This window comes from Phalacrocorax aristotelis, chromosome 6 (genome assembly GCF_949628215.1).
Source record: "Phalacrocorax aristotelis chromosome 6, bGulAri2.1, whole genome shotgun sequence".
NCBI lineage: Eukaryota > Metazoa > Chordata > Aves > Suliformes > Phalacrocoracidae > Phalacrocorax > Phalacrocorax aristotelis.
The window spans coordinates 22,032,840-22,047,122 of NC_134281.1; the positions used below are offsets into that span (position 1 = coordinate 22,032,840).

At 35.3% G+C, this 14,283-nt stretch overlaps 1 protein-coding gene across 9 annotated transcripts in view; it reads left to right on the forward strand.

Annotated features, from left to right (window-relative positions):
• ATP2B2 (ATPase plasma membrane Ca2+ transporting 2) overlaps nucleotides 1–14,283 on the forward strand; it is a 451,559-nt gene that overhangs the window by 400,179 nt on the left and 37,097 nt on the right. For all 9 annotated transcript variants that reach the window (XM_075096585.1, XM_075096583.1, XM_075096581.1 and 6 more), the window contains 4 exons: nucleotides 3,628–3,807; nucleotides 4,855–4,942; nucleotides 12,014–12,120; nucleotides 12,821–13,012. In XM_075096585.1, coding sequence (XP_074952686.1) covers nucleotides 3,628–3,807; nucleotides 4,855–4,942; nucleotides 12,014–12,120; nucleotides 12,821–13,012 — 567 coding nt within the window. The remainder of the gene's footprint in view (nucleotides 1–3,627; nucleotides 3,808–4,854; nucleotides 4,943–12,013; nucleotides 12,121–12,820; nucleotides 13,013–14,283) is intronic.

Here is a 14,283-nt window from a genome sequence, read left to right on the forward strand (position 1 = left end):
TAGGGAAGGCTTAGATTTTTCCTTTTCTCCAAGATGATTTTTGGAGTTAACACATGCAAAATGGTAGCCTCCTTGTCTCCACAGAGGTCCTGTGACACACTACCAATATACATCCTTGGGGTGTTTAAATATGTGAATACCTGCAGTGTCAGTGGTGTCATGCTAGCATGATTTCAGAGTGCTGCATCTGTTCTGATGATATTGCTGGGAGCTTTCTTGCACTTGCATTGCCTTCTATACATTAAAAGAAACTATTGGGTCATTTATTCAACATTCATATCCAGCAACTGACTAGCTTCATCTGGAGTGTAAACACTGGTCACTCATGACTTTTGCACAATTCCTAAGTTAATTGAGACACTAGCTTATTCATTATCAGCAGCTGTTTTTATCAAGCACTGAACTACCTGCTTGATATTTATCTTTGACAAATATACAAAAAGAGAACAAATAGAACGGTGTCTTGGTCCTGTAGAGATCTGTCTGTTGATTTTGACAGTCTTGCTGGATTGATTTTAATGAGTCTGAACTGGCTTATACTGATTTGCCAATGTACGCCTACAGTCTGTTATTTCTGGGAGTTGAACATAAATTGCTTCCAAATGTCACCTATTTATTTGTCACCTGATGTTGGTAGATAGTCCTGCACTGGATAATTTATGCATGTATGCATGCATTAGAAGTTTTTCTTTGCGGAGAGAAAATAAACCAGAAAAATTTATAATGTGTACTTAGGCTCTGCAAAACTGATGGAAAATCTCTGCTTCCACTGCCCACTCAGTCTGCCAACACTCTCTCATCCTTACAGCAATAAAAAAATATGAACAATATTTTAACTGTAATTACTGTACACAGTATTAAATCAGATACCACCCACCTGCTGTCCAGAAAATGAGAGAAGAGGAAAAGATAATTATTTCTCTAGTTACATGTGCATTTGAGATGTATTTGAAACTAGGTTGTCCTCCCATGACCTTGTTTAATAGGACTGGCACTTTATGTGAATAGACTGGTTTTTCTGTTTGCACTGTAATTTATTTTTCTTCATGGTTCATACACTGTGCTGGTTTTACAGATAGTCATCCAAATCTGTCACATCCTATGCATGAGGGTCACCACAGTTAAAGTGGATACCAAAGGCATTCCAAATTGGCAAATGGGATATAGTCAGGATTATTAATGCAGAAACTGGCTAAATCAGGAGTCATTTGATTAAGTAATAGATTTAATCTGATTGTATGTCCCCCATAGAAGTCTTTCATAATGTTGAAAGGCTTCCAGGATAGAACTTGTGGGAAAATATTCTCAGCAGAGATGAGGAAATGGGAAGATAAACCTCTGTCCTTTAATTTGTCTCTTGTTTCTGTAATCTGTTTTGACAGAGAGTTGTTCTGCAAATAGCACGTTGTGTGGATGCAGTCTGAGGGTGGAGTGATTTTCTTTGTAGTCATGGGAAAAGTACTAGTCTGATCCTCAACTGGATGTTAGTTTAGTGAGGCATTTTGGAAAATAGAAGCTTCACAACTGCCTTTAATAAAGATGCAGAAACATGGTGTGGAATTGTATTCACTGATTAGAATAATCATTATCTACAATATGGTTTAAGGGTCTGTAATTTCAGTCTGATGTGCAGTCTGAGATATATAGCCTTTCTGGCCCCCTCAAATCCTTAGAAGCCCAGCATTTGCTACACTGGATCAGAGCAGTGTTTGTCAAGTAAAAGGCAATGTCCTACCCTCAGCAGTATCACATACTTGTGGCTATAGAGGAAACTAAAATATCCAGAAATGCACAAATTTAACAGTGTAATATTGTAGATGGTGGCTCCTTTTCTTAAGTTCTGTACAAATGAATGACATTAATCTACTGTAATTGGCATGTGTTCAACAAGCTGCACTTAACTGGTAGTAGAATATGGTGAGGCTTTGCTATTGTAGCTAGTAATATCCATTTTGATACCCTTTCTTAAGTAGTTTTTTTTTAAATTTTTGTAATTATTTTTAAATTACCATTCTTTTCAGAATCGTATCCTTTGCTTATTAGTTTCTGTAGGAAACCAACAGCTCTATATACATGCTTACTGACATAATTCATCACAGTCAGGCAATCATGTTACTTTACATAAGTATGTCATCTGAAGAAGCTCAGCAGCAATTTGCCATCAGTGGTCAAGTATATGTATTTGGGGAATTTATTAAATGGTTTATGCATGCATTACATAGATTGAGAGTGTTAGGTAACATTGCAGAGCAAGCATCTAGGGCCAGGTCTTTGGAGCTATTTTAACTTGTGGGATAACTTTCAAATTGCCTGCAGGTTTACTTAGGATCACTGTCTAATACTCAGATGCTTATCTAAGTCATGCTCATCTTCTGGGAATCTTTTCCTCTCAGACTGTGTCTTTCCTACTTTCAAGTATCTCTCCTCTGCCCCACATGTAAGAACCAGTGCAACCTATAACTGCTTTATATCTGTGCTTTACTATCTTCTGTAGTAAGGCAGTTCAGTTTCTTGTAGCTCTGTGAAAGGTTTCTGTCTTCAGGAGGAGTCCTGGGATGCCCTTAGTCTCTTCTACGTAAAAATGAAAACTGAAGAAGTAATGGTATCTATCTAGGCTGTTCTTGAAGTGTTAAACACACTTCTTATTCTTCCATGTCAAATAATTTTTTTTTTCTTGAAGAAACAATGCCTTCCTCATAATGCAAAAGTGTGATGAGACTCCATTCATTGGTTAGAGTGATATTTATTATTAATTAATAAATTATTGTTAATTATTATATAGTTTAATGGAATAGAATTTTTTCTCCATCTTAAATTGAGCTATAGATATGTAGCTCTTTTATAGGCTTCATACACCGAAGTAGCTGTATTAAAAGAGCTTTATTTGATTATTAGGAATCAATTTCCTAGCTTTTGCACATTTTAATTACAAAAATCTTTTCTTTTTTAAGTAAGCTGTATGTGATGCCAAGTCAGTATATACCTTCTACATTAATCTCACGGACCCTGTTACACACGGAATTCTCTCTCAGTGGTGTGTATAGTGTGGGGCAGGAAGAGTTAGTCTCATGCAGAAAGTAGCATAAATAAAATCATGCTGCATTTTTACAGTTTTGAAATATGTAAATTATTTGTGAAATTTTAAACTTGTATATTTAGGAATTCCACCTGTTTTTATGCATGAATTAGTGTAATAGTGCTAAGTTACAATAACTTTTTAGATAATCTTACTGAAAAGAAAGTTTGGGTCAGCAGTTAGATAATTTTCTGTACAAAACACATGTATTCTCAATTCATATTTATATGTATGTTGAGTATGTTAGGTTCAACATTCTGTACCTCGATGCTAAAGGTCAAAAAAGGTGCAGAACACTCCTTTTTAAAGTCAGGAGAAACTCTAGGCAACTGATCTAAAATACAGTTTATGTGCTTCTGGATGGAAGTTGTGTCTTGCCTGTGTTGTAACCTCAATTCCATAATAGTCAGGTAGCTATAATATGGCATAACGTCTATTGTTTCTCTTTTTGCTTCATTAATTCCTTAGCCTCAAAATATTCTAATTGGAAACACCTGACATATTTTATCTCTTATCTAGAAATTTCCTTTCCTGTTATATTGCTTTTGTAGGTCCCAGAAGCCATAAGAAAGTGCCAGAGAGCTGGAATAACAGTCCGCATGGTCACTGGAGACAACATCAACACAGCACGTGCCATTGCCATAAAATGTGGAATCATTCACCCAGGAGAAGACTTTCTCTGCCTTGAAGGGAAAGAGTTTAACAGAAGGATCCGAAATGAGAAGGGAGAGGTAATTCAAATACTAAATCCATACATACCATTAATATGTTATTTAAAAATAGCAAGAACACTGAAATGCTGTTTCCCCTGCACTGATGTGTACCTCCTATCTGTAAAGACTACTTGGAGAGATTGCTACTTCCTTCTACCACTAGCCTTTTGCAATTCAAAATACCATTGAAAATGCAGTCTTAACTTTTCATGATGCAGAGCCACTATCAGTTTAGTGCTAGCCTAATTTAGCAGTGTTTAGAACCATAGCACTAGACTACAAGAAATTAAAGCCAAACACATTAAAAGCAGGTTTGTTAGCAAAGAGGGGAAGGAACTTAACAGCAATATGCAGGTCTGCCTCATAAAAATGCAGTCTGTACTGAAAACCAGCTCCTCTCATCTCTTTATTTTATACCACTTTATCTAATGTACTGCTACATCCACTTATATTAATGATCTGCATAACTTAATCTTTTCTTCAGAAGATTTTTAGCTCCTTATAAAAGATGGCGCTAACACATAGGCTACTGAAGTCAGCTGTAAAAAAGTAAACTTTATGCTGTGTCTTTGAGTTCATCAGTAATAAATGGACACAGTCATTTACTCCTTGCATCGATTGATGGAATCCTTTGTCCTTGTTGTTATTGGTATACAGAGAAAATTCTGCCAGTAATGGTGCAAAATGAAGAATTTTAATTCAAATGTAGACTAGAACAACACATTTTCACTTGTGAAAATATTTGATCAGCTTTGAGAAACTCCACTATAGTATATCTAGAGTTATGAATCTGAGTGGAATTATCCATAATGATACTAAGATACTGTGGCAAAATTTGCATATGTTGGCCAACAGCTGAGCTTTGGTGGTAGAAAACTGTCTTTTTTAACCTTGCCTTCATTTGCAGTGTTGGTGGCTGTTGTAATTTTTCTGTGCTTTTGGAGAAAAGTTGCACATCTGAGTAACGAAGTGAATCATCTGACACAAGGACACAAATACATATTTTGCTAATCACAGGCTAACAGTTTTACTGTTTTGGGGTTTTTTGTGTTCCTCCCTCTCCAGATTGAGCAAGAGCGGATTGACAAAATCTGGCCAAAGCTTCGAGTACTTGCTCGCTCATCTCCCACGGACAAACACACTTTGGTAAAAGGTGTGTGCAGACTACCTTTGCATGTGTGTGTAATAAATGCCAAAGTTATTGAATTATGTTCTGCATTTAATCTGCATTGTAAAAATTTTACTGTTGCAAATATATCTGAGTTGTTACCTTTAATTGCACATCTTTACATAATGCAAGGAAGTTTTCTCAGTAACCAACTCTCTTGTGTTTGCGTTCTACCCGAGTCTACAAATGAAAGGTAATAGGAAACTGGTTGGCAGGAATAACAGAAATGCCAATAAGATGTCTGGCAAGTAGATGTAGGCAATCTCATATTTGCCTTGTGACTTTAATTGGACTAGAATGAGGCTTTAGCTGGGAAGGGAAAATGTGTGTTTGCTGGTCAGAAAGAAAATATTGTTGAGAAATAGGTTGTGGTTCATATAAATTAGAGGGGGCATAGATTTTTGTAGTCTTTGCCTATATCTCTTTATGAAGAAAACAAGAACAAGCTCATTTAGAGTAAATCAAGTCACTCAAATGCATCTGTTCTCCCACAATTATTTTTAAAGAATAGTCCAAGATAAAAAACTTTTCATGTTACAGTAGCAGTTACTGGAGATGATGTAACTAGGAGCTGCCCTCTTTAGCATTACATGAATGGAGATGCGCATTTTAGGCCAATTCCATTTTCCTGTAGGCTCACTAATTGTATGATTTGCATTGGCTTCCTTTAGATTTCTGGCTGTATTTTTAGAGTCTGTTTTTGTCCTATAAAAACAGCACCGTACAAATGATATTCTCTTACTATACTGTCTGCAGATGGAATGCTCTATAAAAGAGGGATTTGTTTGCAGTTTTCGCTACAAAGCCTTTTTCATATCTGTAACTCACACTTCTTGATGAGTTGAAATCTTATTCTGTTGACTTTGAAGCTCACACTTAAAAGACAGCTGATGAAATCAGAAAATTTCTGATCAGGAATAACATCATTTCTAGCCATGATAAGATGGGAGGCTGGCGCAGGTGGAAGCCCCATTGGTGGATGGCTGTGGTTGCTGGCTTCCTGATGAAGAAAGAACTGGATTATTTTGCAAAGGCCCTAGAAAGTCTGGAGAGACTCTTCTTAGCAATTTTTGGAGGAGCTAGAGTTCAGGATAAGATCCAGCTGATCAGTTACACATTTTCAGCTGGTTGTCTACTTTAATAGTAATTCACATTTAGGTATGCAATAATTTCTGGATCTATCCTTTTGGTATGGCAAGATTTTATTGATGTGACTCCATACATGACTGATTACAAAGGCTTTTAAACTGTATGTAATTTTTTTTAAATGCCTAAATAACTTTAGACCAAAAGTTCCATTGTGGTCTCCCAAGTTATGTGCACACACATCAGGGACAGTCCACTGGGATGCAGAAAGAAAATATTTTTTACCATTATTAAATAGAAGAGTATTTTTAAAATATTGTTTATTTCATCTGTATCTAATAATTTTTAATATATGTTTTATAATGGACATAAACATATGTATAATTTATAAATAATATACATATTTTGGGGGTGTGTCCTCAAAAAGATTTTACCAGTAGGCATTCATGATTGAAAAGGTTTGGAGACCATTTATTTGGACAACATGATTAGCTCCATAGGCCAGTATTAAAACAGCACAAAGTTAGCTGAAGCCTCCTCACTTCCCTAGTGCATATAAAATACTGTCTTTTAGCTCTTAGAGGACACGACTTGTACAGCCTAATAGCTTATTTGTTACAGAAACACACAACAATTTGTGTTTCATTAAGTGGATTAAATAAGTCCTTTGGGAGTACTCATTTGAATCATTCAGGATTTTTCCTTAAGAGAAAATTGAAACCTTTGCCAGAGAAAATGAAATCAATAAAGAGCTAAAGAAGAATAAGCAACAAATTATTGATGTTTTATAGCATATACACTTATATGTGTTATAGATATTATAGATATTTGCTACTACTGAATGCTTTATGCAACTAATACAATTAAGGTTTTAAAGATATGATTAGGTCAAATGATAGAGCAATTAAGTATCTAAGGAAGTTCAAGACCAAGTATGTGGAAAATCGTGATGAAATTTTTTGGCTGGTAATACTCCAAGGGCCACTGAAAGTTACAAGAAACTATTTAAATGTTCACTAGTTTTTGGCCTCTTGTTAAAATGTTATGTTTTTCTCAGACACTTGAGGGATCAAGAGGATTTTCTCTTCTTTGATGTATTCTATCTGCTCTAGGGTAAAAACACACATCACAATATAAACTTTTTTTATATTTAATTTTTAATGACATACAGCTGCTGGAGGGAATATTTTTTCTCCTTAACATAGCACAATCCCATCCAGCAAAAGGATAATTTTTATTTTGCATTTTTGTTTTTACTACTGCTAAGGGACTAGAGAAAGGCATGGTTCAGCTTTTTGGGCTGGGTAGACAGTTTCTCTCTAATATTTATGACTTTGAAGTAGAGGTAGATTGAAAAACAAAAAAAGTCAAAATGGCTTGTCTTCATGAACTGTTTCAGTGAAACAGAAACGTTAGATATCTTAATCCAACTGAAATACCATTTCTTATGGATTTTATGACATCCATGGGTATTATTTCATATTTTTACCCTATTTCAAAGTAAATACGCGTATCATTTATACTGATGTGTCCTTGTAATATTATTGCTGAAATACTTCCATATTGTCATATTGTTTTTTAAAATACTATGTACTATGAGAAGCAACTTTTTAGTAATGATGGGAAATATCATCTTATTATCAGAAGGCATAGAAAAGATCAAATAAAATATTCAGTTTACCAGTTAAAGAAGCGGTGCTTTCCAATATGCTTAAATTAGGCTAGAATCATTTTTCTGTGATATTAAAAACAACTATTCTATTCTCATGTAAGGCTGACTTATTAACAAGCAGAAAATGAAATTTAAAGAGGAAAAGTTTTTTTAATAATTACCCTTAATTACTAAAATATGTCAAATATTATTGCATGGGATGGTATTTTATGCATAACATCATTAACGTGGACATGCCATGAGACTAAGCAGGATATCAAAAGTGTAGAAAAGTGTATTCTTTGAATTATTAGTGGATTAATTGAAATTCTGAAGTTAAATATCAGCATGTTGCAAATGGCAAGTAATTTTGATTTCCATTTGAGAGAATATGTTAATATTTATTTTTATTCAAATTCATATGAAGAAATATTCAGAAGGTTGACCTGTTCCACAGTGAAAAAAGTCAGCTTCAGCCAACTCTTCCCTGAAGTGAAGAACATAAAAATAGTTTAAAGGAAGCAGGAGGTATACTGCATTTAAATCTAGAGTTTTATACTTTCTAATTACCATTTAGGTCTCTGTAGTCTCTGTTCAGTGTAACTTTGTGGGAGGCACTGATGCCCTCAAGGTTCCCCTTTAGTGTTTCACTCTTATAATATAAAGCACATTGGTGATGCATGCTTAGTACAGAAATGTGTGCGTTCTAGCCATGCTCTTCTCTACCATTCTAGTATGATAAACTCTGTGGAGCACTATTCACTTAATGCTGTCTGTAATGTTATGTATAACACTTCTACATTAACCTTTAAAGCTCTATTCCTGCACATAGTTAAGCATGTAACTAAAGTGAATTTAAATTTTCTCTTCCAGACAGACTTTATAATTTCTAGTTAAATTGACAGGGAGCTTCAAAAGTTTGGAAGTATTAAAAACTAACCTAAACAGAACATGCATATAAAAATATATTACTGCATCTGTCTATGTTTAGCTTGTCAAAGAAATATAAATATGTGTAAGCATATGGGATGATCAACTTTCCTGCATCAATAACACTTCAGTTGGTGTGCATCTTTGAAATGCTCTACTGTAGCTAAGTTTTTCCTGTCTGCCTCTTTTGAGTTAGTCAGTTGAGAGAGAAAGGAATACCTAAACTAGGATTTTTTTTTCTCCCAGAACCAGTGGTTTCTTACTGATGTGACTCTAAGGGTGACAATGCAAGTAAGAATTGTTTAAAAAAAGCAGCATTTGTTCTGCAGTAAAGGGAGAACCTGAGGCTATACTTGATGTTTTTGATCTGAGGCACAGTTACAGATAGCTCTGTGTAAAAGACATGGAATACACATTATTGGTAGATACTATTTATCTTACTATCCTGAGTGAATTTGATTTAATGCTTGCTTAATATTAGATGGGAGGAAGGTAGAAGATATAGGATATATTTCACTTTCAGCTGTGTATGCGGTGCTGGTACCTTTTATAGCAAGCTTGTGCATATAGTATCCCTCTTGATAACTATACACAGTTGTTTTAAATATGATCTTTTCCCTCATCAGAAACAAGCTGCTTGCTCTGAAAAACTTCTGCCTTATGCAAGCTATGTGACTCCTCCCCAAATTCCTTCAGCATCAGCAGAATCTGTGTGTGAAACCCACTGTAAAGTTGTGCTTTAGGTGTATTCCCATGACTGTTGAATAAAATTGTTTTTGACAGAGGAAAGACATGGCCAAACAGCTTAAGATGATGGAACAGACCAATGAAACAGCAAAGAATGTTTTGGGAGAAAGCCTTGCTGAATTTTAGGAATTCCTTGGCTATCCCTTGCAGACCTGTTTTTATTAAAATACTGTATGTAAGCATTCAAGTGGAGTAAAGCAGTTTATTTTGAAGAAATTTCGTACCTGTTAGGCATGACTAATTAATACTGAAGTTTCTTTTTAGCTGTTTTGAATGAGTGGAAAGGCCAATGAATGTTAAAGAAATGGGCATTCTCTTTATTGGCAGTCTGTCTGGTCATGCTCTTAAATTTTTCACTGATCATTGAAGCAGATGTTCTCCACAGCTCAGAATTGCAGAGGGAGAACCCTTCCTAGGCATCCCTCCTCTGTTTGGTCTCCTTACACTGTTTGTAAGATCTATACAGACATATTACTCGATACTGAAGAAAATTCTTGAGGTGAAACCTTATCACTACTATTAACAGAATGATATCAAAGAAAGAAAACAAAAAAGTATAAGGAAATGTGGTTAGGAAGGAGGGAAGTGCTGGAAAGAAGACAACGATTCAGAAACATGAGGAAGGGGGAGAAGGAACAGATTAAAAAGAGCATGCAGAAGTCAGGGAGCATAAGTATTGCTATGATTAATCCTCTGAATCCCAACTAATCACTACTGCTCCATTTTAGAGATTTGTCTGACATACAAATGAAATTTCCACAAAGATCTCTCTTCTTATGAATAGCACTGAAGTCCGTCCACATACTGATGTGCCATGCATCGACATATTTCTGATGACACTACCAGTGGCGACTGCAATGAGGGTGTGTGGCTGAGACACTGATGATAACCGAGACAATCTGATCTCTGTTTTTCCATGACTACTGATTATGTAGTTCTGTGCTCTGGAGCATGTTGGGCTTACCCCAGCTCCATAGTTTGCTTTTAGGGATAAAAATGACTACTAAACCTTGTATATGACATAGATGCATCCAGCAATTGGTTGATTGGCAATTGGTAGTATAGTCATTGACATTAGAGCACTATTTATATCTATTAGGAGGTCATTTGTTAGAGCCTCTTCAACTTGATTTGGGTTGTGCTCCCATTTGGAATCCAATTGTGAGAGCATGCTATCTACCTGTTTGGAGCAGTTAATAGTATGATAAGTCAGAGATGTTAAGAATTTTTTTCAGAAGCTTAAACTATTAATTTAACATCAAAGGATGTGTTAATAACAAGAAGGGGGAAGACCAAGATAAATGCTTTTAACAGTAATGGCAGCTAATGTTCCTGTTTATTTAGTAATGCCAATGGCAAATCACCCCAAGAAATTGAAAGCTCTAATTATAAGGTCTTATCAGAATAATGTGCCATTTATCTGAGTTCATACTGCCAATGGAAAGTGAATAGATTTTTTTTCTGATTTTCATAAGACTGAAAAATACAGGACACTAACTGCTTCCATACTACATTGCAATCTTCTGGGTGCCATGAGGCAACTATTGCTCTGGAATCTGCAATTTCCTATTCCTGGTTAGTTATCTGATATGAGTTATTTTTTCCAGAGTAGAATGAAAGCTTTTCACACTGGGTAGGTTTTGATAATTGTTTTTAGATGTTATGACTTTGTGCAAAATGTGTTAGCAAAAGGAATTTTGTCATTCCCCCCCCCCGCCCCACCCCGAGTTACTAAGATGGAGAGGTGTTCTTGTATCCTACACAACAATCCTGTATTCTGGACTCATATTCAAATGGACTCTGATGTGGAAATAAAAACATAAGTGGTGAATGATCCCCATCCTATTAAAAAACAAGGCTTCTTCTGTAATCTTAGAAAAAGTCTTTATGCTTTTCCTTACTTTCCCCATCTACATAAGTGGAAAATACTTCCCTTCAGGGTAGTTCCATGAAACTTGATTCACCAAGTGAAATGTGCTTTCTTTCTGAAAATTATCTCAAAATGAAAGTAGAAATTATTTTGTCTATTTATTAAAATGTTTGGCTCCAGAATTTAAAGAATTGTATCTTCTTAATCATTGTTTGGCAGAATTAAACATGTCTGTTAAAATGCTAATTTAGCTCCAGCTAAATGAAAGTCATCAATGGCATTTGTTATTTTTAGGTTAAACTGCTTGCCAGAAGGCATCGCAGTAAAGCAGATATTACAGTTCAGTCCCAGTTTAGGAGAGCTTTAAGCATGAACTTAAGTCTTTGGCAAATCCTTTCCATTGATGTTTAATCAGAGAACTGGCCTGAATTGGGTTTACTGTGGCACATAATTTTAAATAGTAGAAACCTTCCAGAAGAACTTAATGAGCTGATCTCATTCCCTTTGAAGTCTATGCAAGTTTTGTTGATGTTTTGATGATGCAGGGTCAGAACTTTCCATGTAAATTCTAGTAGTGATGTCTAGTAGTGTATGGTAGTTATGACACTGTTTTCATCATTATTTTCCTTAAAAATCAACTCTATTAATCTCTATAAGGCTTGTGTGGTATTATGTAGTCTATATTACACAGACCATGTTATTTTTAGAAGAAAGTTTTATCTTGCTAATTATTTTATATGTATGTATACACACACATATACATTTTTTGCAGGTATTATTGACAGCACACAGGTGGAACAGAGGCAGGTTGTAGCTGTGACTGGTGATGGAACCAACGATGGACCAGCACTTAAAAAAGCTGATGTTGGCTTTGCAATGGTATAATCTTGAGCGTATTTATTGATTTTTGTGTCACTACAGATTTGCTGTAAGAGATTTTTTGCATTCATTAAGCATTGAGAAAATTGCTTAGTTATTACTTGTCAGTGAAGCAATGTATTGGAGGGCATGGGTTATGTTGCCTCAGAATCCTTTCAGTTTACTATGTTAGATTCACTGGTATATGCAGAATCCTGTGGCAATACAAGAAAATGAACTCTTGTGTTCTTCACAACAGCGGAGTACTATTTTGCTTTGGTAAAACCCATCACTGATTGTAAAGATGTCTTCCCAATGTACTCTGACTCTAAAGACAGTAGTATACTAGGCTATATATTAAGATAAGTAATTCTGATTTTTGTTAGCAGTTCTGTTCATGTATTTTAAAAAGATATCATCAATGATAAAAATAACTCAGAAGATCAGTAGTCATTAAGCTGATAATTTAAACCACTCAAAACTATCATCACATGAATTCCACTGCTGTCTATCAATTCTCTTTTCTGCGCCCTTATTCACTTTCAAAAATAGGCCAAAATAGCTAACTTCCTAGCAAATATAAAAAGCAGAATATACTCAGCAGTCACTGTTTCTATGCTGTGAAGTCTCTGTATAACTGTGGACTTTGAATAAATATGAAGATTTATATTGTAACTGTCTCTTTCTAGTAGGTAATTTTATTCACATTTAATTTTTCTAGGGTATTGCTGGAACAGACGTTGCAAAGGAAGCCTCAGATATCATCCTAACAGATGACAATTTCAGTAGCATCGTGAAGGCTGTAATGTGGGGTCGTAATGTCTATGATAGTATCTCCAAGTTCCTGCAGTTCCAGCTCACTGTTAACATTGTGGCTGTCATTGTGGCTTTCACTGGAGCATGCATTACCCAGGTAAGGTTAACTTTAAGTGTTGCTTAAACTGTGGGGCCAAATCCTACCAAGCTACACTTTCTTTCAAGTAACGGTGGCTTACATCTGATTCTTGCTTTGTACAACAGAAGGTATGCTTTCTGAAATACTTCTGAGCGTTAAGAGTGTATTTAGGATCAAACAGCTAAATGTTAAACAGCTGTTGACATGAGGAAGTGTATTAATCCATGTTTTCCTGGAATTAAATTGCTTTTGGGAGCTGCTAATTTTTATGCTGCCTCACACAGCTCCCTGATTTTGATGACATATTATTGTCATGACTGAGCCTGTGATGATAGGAGAGAAAATGTCAGCGACTGGGAGAAGGAAGAGGTTATGTGACTTTGCCTTTTCCTCTGAAGACTATTTAACTATTAAATATATATTTCTTGATGAAATATATCTTCATGGAAGATATATATGAAATATATATCCATATATTAAATATATGAAATATCCATATATGAAATATATGTATAATAATAATAATGGTATTATTATTTTCAAGGGAGGAGTACTGACACGCTGAAGTGATCCCAGCAGGGGAGCTTTTTGACTGATAAAATTATTTTGTTGCTTTCAGGTCATTCCTTTTAATTTCAGTTGCAAATGACAAACCAATTAAATGATATGTACAGTTGGACCTTGATCTCTTTTTCTCCCTCTACATTAATCCCTCACTGCAATCCTGGTGTTCATGCAAAATGTCTTGGTCTTTTATTAAAAAAATCATATTTGAAAGCAGACCACATTTTTTTCCACTTCAAATTACTACTTTTTGATTAATAAAACTAAGTTTTCTTTTCCCTAGAAAGAAAACAGGATGTATTTAGTACAGTATGAGGTCTTTGTCCTTCATTAGAAAATTGCAAAAGGTGCAGTTTTTAGTGACGTCACTCCCTAAAATAATGTATATTTCAGATGCTGCAGGCAGGTACTGTTACAAAATTCCTCCTTTGATTGAGACACACTGTGGGAAAGCTGATGCTTCCCTCTATTGTGCATTACACAGATGCACATACCTGTTTCAGCAGGTAAATTTCACCTCATGCACACCTGAGCAAAACAATGAATAAGTCATTAGCTCTGCTCCAGGGTAAACTTACATTGTAATCCTGGAATTGATACTTGAAACCAGAAACCCAGGTACCTTTACAAAACCATGAGGTCAAACTTCTAAGCCTTGACTGACAATTAGAGGCCTTTTTTTGTGCTGTGCATGAGGAGTCTGCAAGCTCCCATCTTCTGCTGGC